The sequence below is a fragment of the Physeter macrocephalus genome, chromosome 12 (assembly GCF_002837175.3).
Source record: "Physeter macrocephalus isolate SW-GA chromosome 12, ASM283717v5, whole genome shotgun sequence".
In the NCBI taxonomy this organism is placed as follows: domain Eukaryota; kingdom Metazoa; phylum Chordata; class Mammalia; order Artiodactyla; family Physeteridae; genus Physeter; species Physeter macrocephalus.
Window position 1 is genome coordinate 69,600,964 of NC_041225.1, and position 22,489 is coordinate 69,623,452.

At 35.5% G+C, this 22,489-nt stretch overlaps 1 protein-coding gene across 1 annotated transcript in view; it reads right to left on the reverse strand.

Annotated features, from left to right (window-relative positions):
• The window catches only part of PSME4 (proteasome activator subunit 4), a 99,498-nt gene that overhangs the window by 12,107 nt on the left and 64,902 nt on the right, over nucleotides 1-22,489 (reverse strand). Inside the window, exons 21-40 of the mRNA XM_024118664.3 lie at nucleotides 19,450-19,505; nucleotides 18,397-18,453; nucleotides 18,112-18,167; nucleotides 17,920-18,018; nucleotides 16,544-16,606; nucleotides 16,173-16,268; nucleotides 14,645-14,776; nucleotides 13,540-13,749; nucleotides 12,006-12,142; nucleotides 10,831-10,884; nucleotides 10,419-10,548; nucleotides 9,688-9,769; nucleotides 8,388-8,541; nucleotides 7,771-7,840; nucleotides 6,798-6,923; nucleotides 6,109-6,261; nucleotides 3,893-3,997; nucleotides 3,247-3,338; nucleotides 1,650-1,781; nucleotides 1,068-1,276 (exon numbers count right to left, since the gene is read on the reverse strand). Of these exons, the coding sequence (XP_023974432.1) occupies nucleotides 1,068-1,276; nucleotides 1,650-1,781; nucleotides 3,247-3,338; nucleotides 3,893-3,997; nucleotides 6,109-6,261; nucleotides 6,798-6,923; nucleotides 7,771-7,840; nucleotides 8,388-8,541; nucleotides 9,688-9,769; nucleotides 10,419-10,548; nucleotides 10,831-10,884; nucleotides 12,006-12,142; nucleotides 13,540-13,749; nucleotides 14,645-14,776; nucleotides 16,173-16,268; nucleotides 16,544-16,606; nucleotides 17,920-18,018; nucleotides 18,112-18,167; nucleotides 18,397-18,453; nucleotides 19,450-19,505 (2,213 nt within the window). The remainder of the gene's footprint in view (nucleotides 1-1,067; nucleotides 1,277-1,649; nucleotides 1,782-3,246; nucleotides 3,339-3,892; nucleotides 3,998-6,108; nucleotides 6,262-6,797; nucleotides 6,924-7,770; nucleotides 7,841-8,387; nucleotides 8,542-9,687; nucleotides 9,770-10,418; nucleotides 10,549-10,830; nucleotides 10,885-12,005; nucleotides 12,143-13,539; nucleotides 13,750-14,644; nucleotides 14,777-16,172; nucleotides 16,269-16,543; nucleotides 16,607-17,919; nucleotides 18,019-18,111; nucleotides 18,168-18,396; nucleotides 18,454-19,449; nucleotides 19,506-22,489) is intronic.

The window sequence follows — 22,489 nt, forward strand, 5'->3', positions numbered from 1 at the left end:
ATGGCCGCTGAGCCTGCGTGTCCGGAGCCTGTGCTCCGCAACGGGAGAGGCCACAACAGTGAGAGGCCCACGTAACGCAAAAAAAAAAAAAAAAAAAAAATTAAAACTTTTGTGCATCAAAGGACACTATCAAGAGAGTCAAAATGGGAGAAAATATTTGCAAATCATTTTCAGTTAAGGGATTGATATCCAGAATATATCCAGAATATCAATATCCAGAATACAGAAAGAACTACAACTCAATGACAACAAAACAACCTTATTCAAAAATGGGCAAAGAACTTGACATTTCTCCAGAGAAGAAACAAAAATGGAAAATAAACCAATGAAAAGATTTTCAACCACTAGTCATAAGAGAAATGCAAATTAAAACCACAAGATACATTCTTCACACCTATAAGGAGAGCTATAGTCATAAAAGGTGTTGGCAAAAATATGGAAAAGTTGGAACCCCTCTGCACTGCTGGTTGGAATGTAAAATGGTGCGGCCACTGTGGAAAATAGCTTGGTGGCTCCTCAAAAAATTAAACATAGAATTACCACATGGTCTAGCAATTCTGCTTTCAATACCCAAAAGAATTGAAAGCAGAGACTCAAACATACTTCTACATTAATACTCATAGAAATATTATTCACAATAGTCAAAAGGTGTAAACAACCTGAATGTCCATGAACAGATGAATGGATAAACACTGAAAGCACTACACAAAGTGAAAAAAGCCAGACATAAAAGGACAAATATTGTATGATTCTCCTTATATGAGATACCTAGAATAGGCAAATTACAGAGACACAAAGTAGAATGGTGGTTGCCAGGGGCTGAGGGAGGGGAGAATGAGGAGTTATTGCTTAATGGGTACAGAGTTTCCGTTTTGCAAGATGAAAAGAGTATAAAGATGGATGAAAGTGATGGCTGTATAACAATGTAAATGTACTTGATGCAACTCAGCTATAAATTTTATATTATGTACATTTTACCATAATAAAAAGGGGAGGGGGGAGAAGTCAATAGGATAATCTAAAATATCTGTTTTTAGAGGGAGTTTCTACTAAGTTTAGCCACTCACTAGTTTTTAAGAGTTTAATGCCCTGGGTTCGTTCATCTTCTTCACCAATTCCATTTTCTTCCATAACATGGTTCTGAATTTCTTCATCTACATCCATGAGGGGTTTCAATTTATCTAGAATTCGAGCAGTAAACTCAGGGACACGAGGGGATGCTGTTGGTGCAGTGTTTGGCAAAGAAACATCTATCATGAATATATAGGTCAGCACACTGTAAAATAAAATGCATATAATAAGAAGAGATCCCACATTATCAATAAAACTAAGGTTCAAACGTATGACCCAACCAAAGTAAATTTTCCCAAGACAATCCCTAGAGAGGGTCTTGTGCCTGTGCACACAATTCTGAGACATTAAAAACTACAGTGTGGTGACTACTTCCCACTGGCTTGTGAGCACACTACCATTGTATTTTACATTCAGAGACTCTTGTCTAATGTCCCACAATACAATATAAAACAAAATCTGAAGAAGAGGATATCATGAAACTCAACAGTAACATAACCAGTATGTATTACTAGACATTAAAATTTGATAAAAAGAACTCAAGAGGTATACCATACCACAGAGAAAATAATACCTACCTCCCTATTCTTTCCCTGACATTTTTGTAAACCTGGGTGAGTTTGGGTTCCAAGTACTTCAGTAGTCTATGCAATAGCTCAGGTACTCTCCACTCCTGCTGGGCAAGACCACCTTGCAAGACATAGAGTCGACTAAAAATAAAGCACAGTAGAGTTGTGTTAGTGCCCCCTCTGCCTTTACATGTTTGTTTTTTTTTCTGTGGCATGTGGGATCTTAGTTCCCCGACAAGGGATCAAACCCATGCCCCCTGCAGTGGAAGTGCAGAGTCTTAACCACTGGACCACCAGGGAAGTCCTGCTTTTACATGTTGACAGTATAGATTAATGATGTCTGTATTCCACTTAAAATTGTTTCATTTTCAAACTGACAATTTAGAATAGCACCTTTAGGAAGATTTTATTAATTTTTTCTACATCATTTTCTCTGTATCTCATTTCATCTCCACTGCTATACAATCAAATGAAACACTGACTTTAGAATACTCATTGAGTTAATCTCTAAGCATCAGAAGTTTCCTCACTAATAATAATAATAAAAAAATTATTCTTCTTGTTATAGGATTATCTAGATTTTGTTCTCTTGTTCAGTATTTTTTGCAGCTCCTTATGCCCAAGTATATTTTTCCTTAAAAGGATTACTATCTTCTTTCCTAATAGGAAAGAATGAAAATTAGAACATGTGATAAAGAAGTTAATAATACTGTCATAGGGCTTCCCTGGTGGCGCAGTGGTTGAGAGTCCGCCTGCCGATGCAGGGGACACGGGTTCGTGCCCCAGTCCGGGAAGATCCCACATGCCGCGGAGCGGCTAGGCCCGTGAGCCATAGCCGCTGAGCCTGCGCGTCCAGAGCCTGTGCTCCGCAATGGGAGAGGCCACAACAGTGAGAGGCCCACGTACCACCAAAAAAAAAAAAAAAAAATACTGTCATGGTACAAAAAAGCAGTCCTGATATAAAAGATGTGACAGCAGAGTAGGCTGGACCTACTTTATGTTTGAATTGCTCAGGCTGCCTCCATTTCTCCTATTTGTTCTCAATTGAGAAATAACTGTATTTAGAAGCATATGTTGTATTGAATTGAACTATGGTCATCTCCCAGAAGACAGTGTTACATTATGTAGCCTTTAGGAGTACAGACATTTCACTTCTACTTATACATAAAGAACAAAGATGTCATCTTTCGTTGTAAAATCTTTTGTTAACCTCATAAGCTTCCTTCTTACCTGTGCCCCGCAAGGGGAGAGGCCACAACAGTGAGAGGCCCACGTACCACCAAAAAAAAAAAAAAAAAAATACTGTCATGGTACAAAAAAGCAGTCCTGATATAAAAGATGTGACAGCAGAGTAGGCTGGACCTACTTTATGTTTGAATTGCTCAGGCTGCCTCCATTTCTCCTATTTGTTCTCAATTGAGAAATAACTGTATTTAGAAGCATATGTTGTATTGAATTGAACTATGGTCATCTCCCAGAAGACAGTGTTACATTATGTAGCCTTTAGGAGTACAGACATTTCACTTCTACTTATACATAAAGAACAAAGATGTCATCTTTCGTTGTAAAATCTTTTGTTAACCTCATAAGCTTCCTTCTTATTTACCATGCATCTACAAAGGATCCTCCTTCACCACTCAGTGGTGATTCCAACAGCAGCTCAAAAAGCCAGTGAAGTTTCCGGGGATCTCTGCTTTCCTGTGTTGAAAATATAAAGCAGTAGCAATTAAAATAGAGGTCATACAATTTTTCAAATAAATCAGACATTGCTATTTTAGAAATATAAATAAATATAAGTATAGAGGAAGAAAATCAAACTAAAACTCATAGGCAAGTCAAATCCAAATGTATTCTTATAGCTCATGTTAGAAAGACTAACAGTGAGAAAATTGTTAGCTAAAATGACTCTCTTAAATCAAATTATAACTGCCCTGGACATATAAGATATCAAAAATAATACCTATAACCTTGTATCATCTGGCTTTTACTGTATGTAAGTTACACTTCTAGATATAGGATTTGACTTGTCATTTAATCTAAAAATGCAATTACCATGGCAGAGAAGGTATAACAATCACTTAAGAGTTATCACTCAAGGTTTATTTAAAAAGCTAAACAGAACCATCTCCAGTCATGTGAGATGATAAAATTTCAGGATTCAAGAGGTATAATGAGATTTTACACATTTTGAGACATGGTATGAAACAGTTTGAATAGATCAGTGAGACACAAAAATGAATAGGAGAACTTACACAGGACGTTGCTATACAAGTTCCCCAGTCGTTATAAGTTTCTACTGTAATGTTGGACAATGCTGTTCGAAGCAGAGGACACAAAAGCTCCGAAAGCTTCTCCACCTACTCAAAACAAAATACACAGGAAAAAGTTAATGATACTCAGAACATTTTTCTTTAACTATCTTTTTCTGCAAACACACACATACAAATACACAACCTGATACTTCCTTTATTTCTTAGAAGACCCAAATAAGCCAAGAAAGTAACTTCACCATGTCACCATGATACATATCCAGGTAATAAGGCCATCTTTTTCCAAAAAAATAAAACAAAAATCAGAAAAGAGGAGACAGTTTATTTTATTTTATTTTATTTTTTGTGGTATGCGGGCCTCCCTCTGCTGTGGCCTCTCCCGCTGCGGAGCACAGGCTCCGGACGCGCAGGCTCAGCGGCCATGGCTCATGGGCCCAGCTGCTCCGCGGCATGTGGGATCCTCCCAGACCGGGGCGCGAACCCGGTTCCCCTGCACCGGCAGGCGGACGCGCAACCACTGCGCCACCAGGAAAGCCCCGAGGAGACACTTTATATGGTTTCTCACAAAATCTCTCATACTATTAAAAAGTTCTCTCTTTAAATGTCTGAATGACATAGTACACTGGGCTGAAACAAAATCTCAATCATCTCTGTATTTTGCATGCTTATGGAAGTCACTTGATTGAATCCTAATATAGGAAGCAATGACTTTTCAATACAATTTAGTATTAGCCTGAAGTATAACCTTTAAATTCCAAGTTTTGGATGACTATAAATAGCACTTTAAAAGTGTTCAGTTATACAGAGACTGTGAATATATATATGTGTCTAAACACTAAACTGCTTCTCACAGTTTAGTGAGAACACAAATCACCTTGAGATCTTGATAAAACGCAGATTCTGATTCATTAGATCAGGGTGGGACCTGAGATCCCACTTTTCTAATAAGCTCCCAAGTGATGCCCAAGCTGCAAGTCCATGGACTATACTTTAGTCAAAAGGACCTATGTAGGACAAATGGGGAGAGAGGGCTTGGGATAAAATTTCCAGTGGTAGCACTAGGCACTGAATAAAAGAAAAAAACAAGCTACATCTTAAATAACTTATACGGAAGGGAGATGTGTTCTAGAAATGAGGTAACTCAAAAATGACAGAGACAGGATGACAAGGATATGTATGAACATGTTTAAATAAAATTGTTTCATATGTGAGCAGGAAAATGGCAATATTACAAACTAACGAATACTTTAATACATGATTTGAATATGTATTTAACTAAACTAATATATTAAAAAGTGTTGATAATCCTCCTAAAAAGAATGTGTAATTAAGTTTACCAGAAACAATATTTGCATCTTTTCTTTGAAAAATGGCAGCCTACCTTTTACTCAGGCATTCTGGACATTTTACCAGGTTATTTTCAGTCTAGTGCATCTAGCTAAGAAACTAACCTTAGGGTGGATATGTAAAACTTAATCTTATAATTAAAAAGACAGATACTCAAAAAAAGGCTGTCAAACTCAAACCATCTACGAGACCAAATGAGTAATGTAAATTAGCACTGAGGCTAAGAGAAAAGATTTAATGAGAAGCTAGAGAGTGCCTCAGGAAGGGAGAAACCCATGCACAGACCCAGCCAACTGACACAGTGCAGCAATGCGGGACCAGTATTCCACAATCTTCCCATTTCTCAAAAGAAACTAAAATCCTTTACACAGGATGGAAAATAATTCAGATTTTAAAAGACATTCAATGCCACCTACAGACCACGACTTTGTGACCTATACTCAAAAGCAATATGAAGTTAAACATTTCATATTTTAGGTGTTAACATCTTTTTCTTTTTTAAAAAGATGTGTGTGCCCTCGATGCAGCCGTGAATATGTTCTGATAAACACACAACCTGCTGTCCACCTTAGAGCTCACAGGCGCCACGGGCTAACCCCATGGAGACGAGACAAGCGGGTAGGACCACTGTCCGCCCTGCTGCTGCCCCCATCAGCCGCCCGCCCGGCCACCTGTCGCCTTGCTCCCTCCTGAGGACCGCCGGCCCGAGGTGGCACCAGAATGCTGGCAGAGGGGCAGTGGTGGCAGAGGCTGAGGGACTGAGCTAGGTGTTAATACCTAACGCGTTGGGAATTGCTGCATAAATGGATGATGCAGCTTTAAGAGGGAATGCACTGTACAAATTACATCACCTTTTCAAATGTCCAATGTTTAGAGCCTCTGATTAAACCAGCTATAATTTCTGCAACACATCGCTGGGTGCTCTCATGTGAATCTGCAACCAAACGTTCTAAATGGGGCTTCAGAACTGGCAGAAAGGCATCATCAAAATTTCTGAATATACCCTATGCAAATAAAAATAAGAAAGTTCTTCAGTACTCAAACGACTAGCATCTCCAGTATCACATGCTTATATTTGTTTGCTGTTATTACCACTGTGCTTAAAAAACTCCATGTTCTCCCCTATAGAACTTAACCGTTTTAACAATGTCTGTAAGTTAAAATGGTAAAAACACTGTCATTTGCCACATTACATTAAAATATGATCAGTGAAAGAAAAATTAATAATCTTTCTAACCCTAAAAATACCACACACACCTCAAAAAAAATCAAATAAACATGAAACGCACATAGTCTTGTGGGTTTTGGTTTTTTGCTTCTACTGCTAATTACAAATATTAGAGATAAATACTAAAAAGCTTGTTTTTTTTTGAGCCCTAGACCTTAAGCCAAGATGAATATGATAGGCATTACTTCCAGAGTCATTTTAAAGATAACAGATGACTAAACTCAAACTTTGAACAAATACTTTAAAACTTATGAACCTACAAATTGACAGTCACTAAGCTTTATGAAAAGGGTATGTAAATAACATAGTTACCTTAAAGAGGCAAAAACGTCGAGGATTAAATTTATCTTTTCCTTTTCTGTCTTCTAAAGATAGAAAAGTAATTAACTGTTCCACAAATTTAGGATCAGAAAAATGATCAAATATAATCTGTTCTGCCTATAAAGTTAAAAAAAAAGAACAACATTCAGGGATTAAAATCTATTTAAAAACATGATTCTGAAAACATTAAAATTCAACCATAAAGTTTTGAAACTCAACAGTAAGTTTTTATTTTTGTTTTAAAGAATTTTTAGTTCTCATAGAGCCTTTCTGGAACCAAAATAATATTGCCTCCTAAAAATGCTAAATCCTAAGAATAGCTAAAAGTTTTCCTTCAGCTCTTCAGGTTTGGATTCCACTTCTCAAACTGCGAAATAAAACCAAAAATGTTCTGCTTGAGAAATGAAGACTTAATGCTATTGTGCCAATTTCTGTGCAAATTAGGAAAATCCTCCAAGCTGCAAACCAAACCCCAGCAAATTATTTCCATATTTATAAAATATCAGCAGTTAAAAGGTAAACTTTGCTCAGAATTAGAAAATAAAAGCTACAACATTAACTTGAGGAAGACATAAACCTAAAAGTCCTTCATCAACTTTCAAAATGATAAAGAAGTTCTACAAAGACTAAGAAGTTCCGACTTAAATCTACAAACATCTATTTACTGAGTATCCATCATTTATACGCAATAAAAAATTAAAGCCAGTACCCGAGGGCTAAGTATGTAGTAACTTGGGAGTGACCTTAGATATAGAAGACTTGTGCTAACTGGTCCTAAGAGAAGGGGGGACGGCTGGGGGGGAGTAAGGGAGCGCACATTTACCAATACTTATTGTGCTACACTGCAATACACAAATTGGGGGAAAAAAACCCATGAACTTAGCTTGAAATATAAATCAGGGGCCAAAAGTAAGATGCATCTGAACCAGGTAAGTGTTTACACGTGGTGAAATTAAATGCTTACCTCTGTCAAATCCTCCCTGCTTCTGCCAAGTTTAGGCTGCTCTTCCACACCAGCATAAACAACCATATTCCTACACAGTAAGAGTTTATATTTGTAATACACATAGGAAACAACATTAGAGCTTCCTGGATAGAAAGCATTAGAAGGTACTTCTAATGAACTCTAATCAGATGGTAAGTTGTGGGTTACGAGTATATCACTCAGTCTTCCACCTTAAAAATCTCAGGTCACTGCATCCTAATGACATAGATTATTGGTGTCAATAAGAGACAAATAAGTATTTCTTGGGGCTGGTTTAGACATATGTAGTATTAATAAGTAGGAATATAACTTAGAGCAACTGTTAACAAACTCCTTAGATGTATAATGGTGGACTAAGGAAGTCTAAGGGTTTCAGTGGAAAGACAAGGAAAGAGGCAGGATGAGGCCTAGCACTGGCAAGAACAAAGAAAAAGAGGAAGAGGGACGAGGGAAAAAGCTAGAGATTGTGTATCTTTGGTGACAAAGTACCTCTAACTGCTTCAACTGCCTCAGAACCTCCCTAGAAATCCAAATGATACAACAAATTATATTAAAGATAAGTTTAATAATAAGGTGCATGGCAAGTTGCAACTTACTGTGGCCAGGTGTAGTATCCCCAGTGAGTTTTTTCCACAAAGCAACTTGACTCCCATTCTTTTTTAGTTCTTGGTATACTTTTGCTATCATAATGCAACCAATGATTATCGGGTCTATCACCAGCAACAATTTGGGTGGGTTTAGGATATCCACCTAAGGAAAAGACAATTACATTTCGTGAACTTCAAAATAACTGTGCAATAATTATTCTCAAATAGTGCTAGCATGACTTTATCTTCATAACAAGACTCTGTTAAAATTCGCTCAAGGCAAAAGCACATACATATGAGGCATTTCACATCAGAGAAGGAAAGATGGGATTAAATGGTGTTGGGATAGTTATTTGAGGGGAGAAAGTCAAGTTTGATCCATACTTCATCCCTTTTACCAAAATTAAAAGGATTAATTTTGTTAAAACTTTTTTGGTTTGAATTAATTAATTACAGAGCTCAACGAATTCCCATATACTCTCTTCAACCAGATGCCCCCAATTTTAACATTTCACCATGTGTTCACATTGACATTCTCTCTCTCTCTTTACACACACACACACACACACGTACACATGCACATACACACACTTGTTTTTTGGGACCATTAAATATTCATTTAATATGAGACCTACAAACATGTGTTTCAAGTGAGGGTAAAACAAGATTAGTAGTAGAGAGTATAATGAAATGAAAGTCTTTCCCACATTTAGTTAACACCATTTTATAGTGTTCCAAAATAAAGGTGGTAGTTGGTGTACAGCTACACTCCCTCCCAAAATGGGGTTGGGAGTAAACTGAAGACAGCTGTTTGAACAAATCAGGAGTTATCAGAGATAAAAAAAATTGATGGCCAAAGTAATAAAAATGATGTTTTTCTCCCTCCAAAATCAAATTAACCTTGCCCCTAATCCTACTACTGAGGAAGAAACACTTAACATATTGATGAATTAAATGGTAATGGTATTTTAAGCCTTTGAAATACAGTTTGATAAATAACTAGTATAATTGCTTAGCTGATAAGTAAGTAGATGACATATGTACCCAGAGTGTATAAAAGCTACACATTTTACGTATTATAAAGACATAAAGTGCCATCTATTTTTATAAATACTTGTTAACACTAGTTTTTATTAAGTCAACTGTTTTCCCTTTATAATATTATTTCATACTTCGTATTAAAATCTTCCTATACTTCTATACTTTGTATAGAAAAATACTTGAGATCAAGAACTGTAATTTATACATTTCAAAGAAACTTTCCAAGTTTGACTGAGAAGCACTACTCATTACGTTTGATAGCACTTACTGATTTCATAGGGATTGATGGTCAGCTTTTTGTGGGTTCTTTTTAGCTGCTTAAGAATACCAGCAACAGCTGAGATTGCCATCTAAAAAAGAAGCAGGTAAGGTACATATATCAAAATTTTAAATCTCTCAAATGGTTGCTCCCTTGATCAAAAGCAGAAGCTGGGTTCTGTTTCTTTCCAAAGCAGAGAAATACCTCACCCACTGACATCTGGCAGCACAGCCACATGAGGGCTAACTCTGACTTGGACTGAGTCAGTTGCAGTTCTTACTCTTAAACCTTCATCCATGCTAGTCTCTGCCTAAAAAACTTTTATCCTTTCTTTGTTAAACCAATTCCTGCTCATTCTTCCTATCTCAGCGTAAACATTTCTTCCTAAGGGTCTTTTCCCAATGTGCCAGGTCAGGTCAGCCCCATTTTGCACCCTATCTCTAACAGTTTTCAAGTTAAAACCAACTAGTTGTATCTCTCAGATACCTTTCCCTTCTGTAACATGTTATAACTGTAATTAATTTTTTAAAGTCAATCTTTCCAATTAACCTATAAACATGTTCCCTGCTATATCTCCAGTGTTGAAATGCACAGTACCTGAACACCTCCTCATATATTTGTTGGATGAATTACTATCATCTCGGAACCAAGAGAGGTAGATTTCAAATCAATACACTTCAAGATATCAGGTGAGGCAAAAATTTTCAAACCCAAGATTATAGCTAAAATAAAGTATCTACCTTTCGAACTACAATTGCATCATGGTTGAGATTCTCAATAAAAAAACGTATGGCACGAAGCGGTAACACTCGGTCATCTCTCAAAAGTAGAGACAAAAGCCCAATGCCTATATGTTCAAATTTCCAGGGCCTGAAAAGGGGCGGGGGGGAGGAAATCACAGAACACATCATTCATAAAATCACTTTAAAAAAACAACCCTGTATTTGAAACACTCTAATTTTAAGTTTCCCAAGAATCAAAATAGGTAGGTATATTGAAAAATACTGCTCCTATCATTAGCCCCATACTTTCTAAACTCATGAATCAGACTACAGCATTTTCTGACAGTCATTCATGGCCTTCAGGGTAGAAACCTCCTATAATACTGAAGATAAAAGTTTGAGAATTAAAAATATATATTTTTGCACTTACAAATTTCTCTGCTCCACACCATCTAGCAAAGTGTTTATCAAATTTTCATAGTTCCTTAAAAAAAAAAAATCAGGTAAGGTATTGTTTTAATACAATACTAAGATGAACATCACATAATGTAATATAAATTCAAATTCTGGCCAAATTCACCCTCCTCTTCTCATCACCAGACTATAAAGGGTCTGGTGAGAAGAAATCCAGAGTGAAAGCAGATGCCTGACCCTGGGAAAAGAAAATGAAAGGCAGAGGGGAAAAAAAAAAAAAGTGCTAAGCACACTGAGCAACTCACATTCCTGAGTGGACATTCAAAAGTAAATTTGTGAGTAGTAATCAATTGGTTAGGAGTGTTCTACCTATATAACAACCCAGATATACATGAGGTAGAGTATAAAGTTTATTATTTATATAGAACTGTTAGAAAAAAATTAATAAGCATATTCATAAGGCAAAGAAAAAAATAAAGTTAGGAAGGCTCCTGCTTGAGTGTTACCATTGAAGTGTTTTGGTCCCAAAAATCTAAAAGTAGTTTACTAATATCCTAATAACAAATTTGTATAAATGTTATCGATCAAAAAGCTATTATAAGAGATATGAAGAGATAAACGTGTTGAACTTGAATTTAAGATTTAATGAGTGGGATATGTGTACTAAAAGAAAAATCAATTCATGTTGAAAAAAACATATGATATTAAGATAACTTTAGGGGCTTCCCTGGTGGTTCAGTGGATAAGACTCCATGCTCCCAATGCAGGGGGCCCAGGTTTGATCCCTGGTCAGGGAACTAGATCCCACATGCACACTGCAACTAAGAGTTCGCATGCCACAACTAAGGAGACTGCCTGCCGCAACAAAGGAGCCCATGTGCTGCAAATAAGGGGTCCTTGAGCTGCAACTAAGGAGCCCACCTGCCACAACTAAGACCCAGTGCAACCAAATAAAATAAATAAATAAAAAATAAAAAAAGATAACTTTATCGTGAGATGGTGTTTTCTACCTCCATAGCTGAAAGTGACAATCAGGGATCTTCACAATAATTACCTCTTAACATTTTGGTATCTCTTCAGAATCAATGTATAAAGTTCATTAGGTAGTTATAGTGCATCTATATTTTAGAGATATTTAAAACCTACTATCTATAAAGCTATATGTCATGATAAGTAGGCATTCATAATTACCTTAGAGCATCAGCATTCCTTTCTTGTTGGCGTTTAAGTCCTTCTTTAATTTCTTCTGAACTAAGCATTATCTGTTTGATAGAGGGGTTTTTTGATTGTTGAAGTAATTCTGCTATTCCGACACATGACTTTGGAATCTTATTAAAAAGAAAAGGCAGGGAGGAAAATGAAGTACTGAAATACCACAGATGAATCTTGACAACATTATGCTGAGTGACAGAAGCCACATATCAAAGGCCACAAACTGTATAATTCCATTTAGATGAAATGTCCATAATAAGCAAATTCACAGAGAAAAAAGGTAGATTAGTGGTTTCCAGGGGCTAGGGGTATGGGGGAATGAATGGGAAGCAATTATTATTGGGTACAGGTAAAGCAACCATACTCCAATAAAAACTAATTTTAAAAAATTACTGGGGGGCTTCCCTGGTGGCACAGTGGTTGGGGGTCTGCCTGCCAATGCAGGGGACGCGGGTTCGTGCCCCGGTCCGGGAAGATCCCACATGCCGCGGAGCGGCTGGGCCCGTGAGCCATGGCCGCTGAGCCTGCGCGTCCGGAGCCTGTGCTCCGCAACGGGAGAGGCTACAACAGTGAGAGGACCACGTACCACAAAAAAAAAAAAAAAAAAAAAAAAAAAAAAAAATTACTGGGTACAGGGTTCCTTTTTCTGAGTAATTACAGTGTTCTAGAATTAGAGTAGTGATGGTTGTACAACCCTGATATACTATTGTGAATATATATATATATATTCACAATAGTATATAACAGCACACAACTGTTGTGTTAAAAAGGTGAATTTTTTGGAATGTGAATTACATGTCAATTTTTAAAAAATTTTTAAAAAGAAAGCATAATCTAACAACAGTTACAAATAGCAAGAGTATGTTTTGCAGAAAAGGAATACATTTAGAGCAGTGGTTTTTAAAACTGAGTATGGACGTCAAAAATAATCACTGCAGAAAAGAGGGGGATTCAACCGCACTCACACCTCTTCTACCCATCCCCAATTCTGATGGGTGCGTAAACAGGCGTTTGAAAATTCTTGGATGACAGTCTGCTATCTCTCCCCATCTGAGCTCCACTGAACCTGATATTTACTTTTCAATTGTCAAATCATCCAATTTTAATCTTCACTATAAATTATGGAACCTTGTGTTCAATCTTCTGTGACTTTGACTAGTAGAACTGACCTCCTAAAATATAACCAACTCTTTGAAAAATGAGGCCGCAGATGAAAAATGAGGCCACAGACATACAGGGGATAATGGTAAATGCAACAATGTAATAACACTTTGTGGCCTCTTGGTAGAAAACCACCTAGTTCTCTCCTGGCCATGCTCCAACTTCCTACTCTACCCTGTCATCTATAGCAATGATCACTAAAGCACTAAAAGGAAACAGAATACAAATGCTTTAAAAAAAATTAGAATCAAACGCCAAGAATATGATTACTAAAAAAAGACAAGAAAATAATAGCATTTTAACAAAGCAGTGTTTGCACTAAAATTTGAATTAAAAAAATGATTTTGCTTACTGTGAAGTCCAAGCCAATTGTTTCATATTGCCGATGAATCTTTTCTGCAAGATCATCAAACAGCCTCACTATTGATGGCTTTTCCAGGGACATTGCTTTGCTAAGCCCAGAAGAAACAATTGCTGGCCAAGTCTGTACAATACAGTCCCAATCATGAAGGTTTGCCAAGCATACACCACTGTGATTTCCAAGGAGACAATACAAGGCACCCTGCAGGAAAAAATGATCAATATGGGAAATAAAAGGCACTGTTTAGTTGTAGCCAACTCACTTAAATGTTGTTTTCAAATTTACTAAACACTGATTATTTAAATGCTTGGTACTGGTTATAAAATAGGTCCCCACATTCAACACGTTACTTTTAGAAACCTGAATTTGACACTTAAGTGCAATCCAGTAACATTTTCTCTAAGTCATTTAACAGAGGGTTAGCTCAAAGAACGTCTATTAATGAGGTAATATACAAATGTGAATATATTGCTTTTATGGATATAGCTTCCGTTCTAATTCTCTTCTACTACATTTATAAAGGCTGTGAAATGTGTCACTCTTAGCATTTTAGGGTATAACATACAGAATAATTTTAAAAATTGTGGTTAAATCTGGTTGCCAAGTATTTCTCTAGGTATATAAAAACTAGGTTACTTAATTATACTGTGTACTTTTTACTCATAGGAGCTCAATTAATCAGAATGATTCTGATGACAGTAGGTACCTCTTTCTAAGGTACCCCATTTTAATGAAAACAGCTATTAGTACCAAAACATTTTATTTCCTGAACATTCACCCAAACAACTCCAGTCTGGCTTCCTAACCACCCTGGGCTCTAATCCTCTTTACAGTTCTTATAAGGTCACTGTAACTTCAATTTTACTGACCTAATAGACAGTTTCCAATTTTAAGCTTACTTGACTTGTCTGATTTTGTCCATTTAAACTGCTCTCCACAAGGTCGGCAACATATCACCCAATGAGTTAGATCCTCTACAACATTCTTGAATTACACATCTGCCTTGGGGGTCAGCAATTCCATTACTGCGAAATTCTTTCAACTTTTCTCTACGTTTGAACAATTTTGTAGTAAAACAAAACAAAAAACCCTATACCTTGAACTGCTGTTGCGTGACATCTTGCCTATCAGGCCGTAAGAACTCCAAAACCAGGGGAATGATATCTCTGCAACAGAAGTTATATGCTCCCAAGGCAGCAAAAAATGTTTGCTGGGCCTTATTTCTGACCTAAAGAAAGAGTTATTAACAGATGACTTTTATTAAATGGTAGACAAACTACAAAACAATTTCTAAATGAATCATTAAAACAAAGCAGTGGTAATTTAAATGTTGTCGTAATAACAGAAAAATATACCAAAGCACATAACTTAACAAAAATGAGTAAATGATAATCTTTTTATCAGAAGGAAAGCAAATTACCACCAACCACATCCCTGGTTTAAGTTACACTGGTTCAGGGACTTCCCTGGTGGCGCAGTGGTTAAGAATCCTCCTGCCAATGCAGGGGACACGGGTTCGATCCCTGGTCCGGGAAGATGCCACATGCCGCGGAGCAACTAAGCCCGTGCGCCACAACTACTGAGCCCGCGTGCCACAACTACTGAAGCCTGCACATCTAGAGCCCATGCTCCGCAACAAGAGCCACTGCAACAAGAAGCCCGCGCACCCCAACAAACAGTAGCCCCTGCTCGCTGCAACTAGGGAAAGCCCGCAAGCAAAAACAAAGACCCAACACAGCCAAAAATTAAAAAAATAAATAAAATTAAAAAAAAAAAGTTACACTGGTTCAAATATCCTTTTGATAAAGGAGAGACTGAATAGAACTGATATGCATTTGTTCAGTAACATAATCAGCAGACTATTAAACTTTTTATTCTGAGTTGAGAAGAGTCAGATTTTCTCTTGTGTCTACACAAGGAAAATCAAAGACTTTCCAAAACACAGAACAACTTAACCTTTTCAATGCAAGCCTTAAGAATAGGCCACATATTTTTAACCCAAGCAAAAGATTCAGTATAAATTTATAATCCATGAACTAAATAGTAATGAATAACGGATTATAGTAAAAGCAATACACTGTACATATTTCAAACTTTTTAAAACAATACTTTAGGCAAAATCTCTGGGTTAGATTGGTTTCCTAATTTACACTATTTTATAAAGACAGAATCATTGGCTCTACATGAATCTCTTTACTTTTCCCAGTTCTCTGTGTTTAGAGATAAATTTTTGGTCTTATGCTACCTGAAAGGAGGGACCCCACAATTCACATGGTATCAGCTTCCTGAACTCAAGCAGGATGCCTAGGAAGAATTATATGGCCTTCACAGACAGGCCTTCATAATGTGATTTAATTTAAGTGGCATCAACATTACACTAGCACTATCTACCAAAATTAGTTATATATTTTTTAAAAAAATTTGAGAAGCAATTACAAACAGCAAAAATAAACATTATTTTAAAAAGAGAAGCAAGATTAGTTTGAATATATTTGTCATTTAAAGTGTAAATTTTCTTTGCCAATAGGTTATTTAAATTCCCTTGTTAAAATGGGGATACTTTAGATTGCGTGTTACACAATGGGTGAGAGGGGGCATGCCCAGACTGTTCGGACTAGCCTTACCTGACTGTATGAACTTGTAGATAAACGAAGAAGATCTCTAATCATATCCTGATGTATCTTTTTGTATTCACAACCCTCAACAGTTAGTGTTCGTAGCTACAACAAAAAAAAAACCAGTGTAAATCAAATCTCAAAGTTTTTTACTAAAAGTTCATTTAATTATGAAGTAACACAAATAATTAAATATTTATCTGAAAAACTGTCATTTAAAAAAGTCACTGTGGGGAGTTCCCTGGTGGCTAGTGGTTAGGATTCCAGGCTTTCACTGCTGTGGCCTGGGTTTAATCCCTGGTTGGGGAACTGAGATCCCGCAAGCCGTGCAGCACGGCGGGACAAAAAGAAAGGCATCATGATTTTAAAAAGCTATTTACCTCATGCTGCAACATGACTCTGTCAATCAATAGTGCTCTGATGTGTTGCTTTTTCCCATGGAGCTGAAAAACAGTAGCAAACACTTCAACATTTTCCCTAAATGACTTCAACAATGGTTCCCCTGAATCCCTTAACAAAAAATTAGTTCAAAGAAGGTACAGGATGGGCTGGTGGGTACTGAAGGTATTTCATTTATTCTAAAATCATCAGACTTTTATTCAGTCAAATATTAAAAATACAAAAACAGCCCACTAAGAAAACTGCTTTACTCTATTACATTTATAAACAGCCTTTCTGGGTAGTTGTGTATGTTTACTACAGAATATAACATTTTTTATTTTTGTAAAAATTACCTTTTAAGCTCTCCCCCACCCCCAATGTTCTACCCAGTCACTAAAGGCAGATGTCTGGAACTCAGACTGTTCCTCTTTCACAACTGTATCTCATTAGTCATCAAGTCCCCACAATTCCATCTTTTTTTTTAAACACCTTATCTCCACCCCAATGCCAGTGACTGGATTCAGGCTGTGCTTTCCCATCTGAACTATTATAATAGTTTAACTAAAGCCTCCTGGCTTCCAGTCTCAATCGCCTACTGCTTATTGTTCACAGCAGCGGCAGAGCTTTTCAAAATTCACTGAATTGAATAATGATCTTTCCAACATTTACATCAGATCTACTTAAGAACTTCTAATGACTCCCCCGTTGCTGAATGTAAAACTGAAGCATTTTTTTGGGACAAAACTAGAAATGACCTAGTTTACCTCCTGCCACTCTTCCCTACAAACACTGTTTACTAAAGCATGCCATGTTTGTACATCTCCCTGCCCTGTCACATGCCATTCCCTTTGTCTAAAATATGTAGCACCCTGTGCCTAAACAATGAACTCATATAACCTTTTCAGACTCAATTTCAACAGAAGTCTCCTATAGAAGAACACTGCTATGAACATCAAATGGCTGACTTAAGTATTCTTTCTTCCAGGCTCCCAGGGAAGCTTGTATTGACTTCTCTTGGAGAACAAATATAACATAAGATTACATAAAATGCAATGCTTTAAAGACATGCCTGTGGACAATCCCTATTTTTTACTCCTTCAGTTTCTTACATGGTAAAAAAGCTGTTGCCAAGTTATCAGACTTGAAACTGCCACTGAGAGTCCAGAGACTATCATGGAAATCGACAGAAGAGTTTGTCTCAGGGAAGTACATTTTTTCTAGGATCCTTTTGATTATACCATCATATAATATTTGAAAATCTACTATTTTTACTTATAGGGAACTTCCTCTGTATGCCAAACAATTGCTAAATCAGGTGGTTATATCAATTATTATACATCTTTTAAAAAATTCAGTTTTAGGTGAAAATACTGACCCGATTTTCCATTGATTTCTTTACTAGGTTAAAGCTTTTCCAACGAGAGTCAAATTCATGCTTGTGAGATCCTTGGAATTGCAAAAGGTCTCCAGTAATCTGCGTCAAAGAATTTCAAATTTTATATTTATGAGTCGTCACGTCAAACCCGGTCATATTAACAATTATGCAACTGTTAAATGACAATTGTACCTTTATGATAAGAAACAAGGACTTGGTATCATCTTCTGAATTATTAAGTATGTGGTCTACAATAGGAGGAAAAGAATTTTGGTTAAAATATTTTAAATTACTATAGGACTCCTGATATACTAGTTAAGGAAGAAAAGAAAAAAACAAACAAACCAAAAAAAACCCACTGCCTGATATTGTCACCATTTAGAATTTTAAAATGGTTAAGTAAAAGCACACATGCTATAAAATAAAATTTCTAAATATTTATTAATAAACATAAATTAAATACATATATGTACTTACTAAGAAGTTTCCTTATGACCCTAGCAATTGTTTCTCGGTGGTTCTCTCTGGATAGATCTATTTTTTAAAAAATGAGAGAAAGCATTTTACACACTGAATGCTGACCAGAGCTTTGAAGTTTATATCAACAGTTATGTCAAGAAGAGATAACGTATCCAGGAAAAAAACAAATGGGTCTGTATATGGGAAAAGAATCTAAAAAAGAGTGGAGATAAATTTATATGTATAACAGATTCACTTTGCTGTACACCTGAAACTAACACAACATTGTAAATCAACTATACCCCCAATAAAAATTAAAACAAAATAAACAAACAAACAAACAAAAAAAGAAAAACCAAATGGGTCTGTCTTTATCATAGTTGGTTAGTAGCTTGGCATGATACAGAATAACTTTTAAAACCTTCACATTTATAAGAAACTGCTTACAAAACTTTATTAGGCAGGCAAGGAGGAGGGAGATAAAACTATCTTTGCCAATATTTCAAAGGCTCTATCCTCTAATTACAGGCCATAAATGCACAGGATTCTCTAATTAGTTGTGGTGACCCAAATCAAACAAACAAACTACACCTAATTAATTAATGTATGCAATGAACTCCAATGTTAATCCAGCAATAAGGAAGTGTGCTAAATTTCTATTAATGTTAGATTCAGAACACTAAATTAACACAAAATGTTTTACATAAGTATTTATATAAAATTTAACTCACTATGATAGAAAGATACTATAAAGATAGTTAGAATATGTAAGGGTTTACATCAAGTATAATACAACAGTTCTATAACAATTCTAACCAAAAATGAGCATTACAATATATGAAAGTCTGCCTTTGCACATAGAAAGCATCTATCTTTTACTGGCTATTCTTTATATAATAATTACCCACTCTCTCCAGAAAAAGCAAAGATAATATTAAGTAATTAATATTCATTTTATATATAAAAAAGAGACTAGAAAAACTGTAACTACAAAATTATCCCATTTTAACCCCTGTACAGTAACTGATGAAAATAGTCCATACAGATTTACTCAGATTAGGATTCACATACCATATTCAAGTCCAGTATACAACTTTGTCTCTTCCAAGGACACCATACTTGGTACCCTGTATAAAAACAAGAATGCTTGTATTTATTAATAATACCTATAAGGAGGTTTAAAGGGAAAAGTGTCATTGCTAGAATGTTTAAATGATGATCTTTAACAAACACAGATCTCTCATCTTCAGTACTTCAATTCTTTACTCTAGCTTTCTGAAGATTAATGCTCTATCTGTTTCAATTAGGACAGTATTATTCATCTTTAAAAAAATGTTAATTAAATGTAACGACTTTAGGGGGGGAAATTCACTGCCCAAATGAACATAACACTGATGTTCAATACTCAAATGTAAAAGCTTAAATCTGATGTTAAACATTTATACAAGGAAAAGTCAGCTTTACAATGTTATAATAAAGGTTAAAACTAGACACCAAAAAAATCACCATCAAATTTTACTGTAGAATATACAGCAGATACGCTTCTTTAGATAATCATTACCCTTCCTCTTAAAACCAGCTAAACTGATCTCTCCTGACATCTGCAGTAAAATGCCACTACTTTTGAAGATGTTCAGATGTAAAAATACTACATTAAAAGTCATTTTTTAGGTATGTATGGACAGATTCTACTCGGGAATATGAACCTTTATATCTGAAATCTAAATTTTCTTTAATGAAAAATAAATGGACTTTATTTCAAAATATGAGATTCAATTCAATAACTTTTTATAAACAAAGCAATAATACTTTCTAAGAAGAGGAAGACAGGCACAAATGCCAAGGAAACATGGGGTAAGCGTATCCTATACAAGGCTAATTAGTAATAAATAGAAATTTTATAATTATTGTTCATAATTCATGACCTACACAACACTTGTAACGAAGAAAACACTATTTTGAAATCAACATACCCCTCCCCCGTACTGTATTTTTTTAAGTTGAATTAATTAAGTTATCTCTACCCTAATATTTGGTTGTTATGAATTCTAGGATTTAACTAAATGGGTAATAACATTAAGATGACTAAAATGCCAATTATTTAACTATGTTCCTTGCCATAATGTGGATGGCAACAGTACTGTCCCAAGTTTCAAAACCAAGCCTACAGAATATAAACAAAGAATGGTAATATTTCATAATATAAAATGCTAATTTGCTTTTCAGAGAATTTCAAGAATTTCAAATTCAAGTTCTTCTTAAAATCTGGTTTTCATTCCATAAAGTTTCAACTTTTGGCAACAGCTTGCAAACTTGAACATTCTGTAAAATTATGTATGATTGAAAAATATATATGTATCCAGAGTCTAGTCATTAAAAAATAAAATCAGATTCTTTCACAATGAATTTCAAGGGAAGTCCAACATCTTTACTAAAATTAGATTTGACCAAGAAAGAGAAAAGGCTGTGCTCACATAGTAACAAGCATTAGGCGTAAGACTGTTACCCACCCCACTCCGCCTTCCCTGGTAAAGCATGGGGAAGTACTTGGCCACAAGCTATCACATGAGAGTACATGTCTCCTCACTGCTGCTATAAACATAAGTTGTTTCCTAAAGTAGGAATACAACTGTACCTCACCCAGTCCATACCTAGTACCACACAATACTGAACCAAGCATGCATTTTAATTATTGTCACAAAATTACTCTTAACAAATGACGTTTTAAAAAGCAATCACTATAGTAAGCTATCCTGAAAATTTTTTTACTATATCAAACAAACCAACAAGCAAACAAAAGGCTATCAGTTGGGAATTTGAAATGTTTTTCTTATATGCCCTTCTGACTCTAATAACACCAATTACACTATAACTGCATTTAATAACAAGTCTCATCTAAGCACCGTGATGCTAATTCTAAAAATCCATGTGTTACTCTGAATTGTTTCCCTATCAGAAAAGTTGATGAAGTACTATCCACTTATTACAATTATTTAGAAACATATCAACCTGTGTGGGATTTTAAAATATTAAGTAATAGATTTAAATTAAAATGGCTTAGGCTTTTACTTTTAAAACCTGAACTAAAACACATCTTACACATCTCAAGAGTATAGAAGGCATCTGTTTAGACATATAGTTCAGCTGTACTTTATTTGTTCGTATCCATCTCAAGTTTCTTTTATGCTTATTTAAGATTCAGCTTTAACTGATCTCTTCTTATCTAACAAATTAATTAAACTTTGATTGTACTGACACCTTTTACACCAAATGCTTCTCAGCAAGTATAAATACATATTTATACTAAATATTTCTTCTGATCTTTAGAAGAATAATTTTCTAAAAGAAATGTCTATCCATTAGCCAAGTAAGACTTTATGACTGTATCTCTTTGTGGTCACATTTTAAGTCTATGTGTGCTGGGCTGTACTCTCTGATACTTAAATCTGCTCTTGTAACTTTTAGTTATGTATATAATCTTAGCTGAGTAGACTTAAAGTGCTATCAACAATTATAGATCTGCATTCTGATTAAACACTATAGTAGCAATATATACAATTTAAATCAAATACCATCACTCCCCCACCCCGAGTGAAATTCATTCTACTCATCACTGGTTCATTTTACAAACAGTAATATAAAAATAAAAGTATGACAAATAATTTCAACGCAACATATTATGAATAATACCATCTATACAATAATAATCAAGTTAAATCAGGTTCATAGCAACTACATAGGACCACCAAGCCACCTAATTTGTAACAAAATGTGTTTAATATCTGTACCACTTTAAAAAAAAAAAAAAACTTGTAAGTTTTCTACATCTATGCTATTTGTACCACTAGATGGCAATCTTCTTTAGATTTGATTAGAGTAGAACGATGAAAATAATCACTGGTGGGAAAGAAAGGATGGTGAAAAAGGAAGAAATGACCAGTAACATAAAAACAAAATATACAATACAAATCAAATATGCAAATGAAGCCTAGGTGAGCTGTCATGGAACAACTGCAAACAATAATTCTCCCTTTCTTTAAGTGGAACAACAACCTACCCTGCTCCAAATCCCTCCCCTCCCAAATGAAAACAAACATAAAAGGTATAAAAA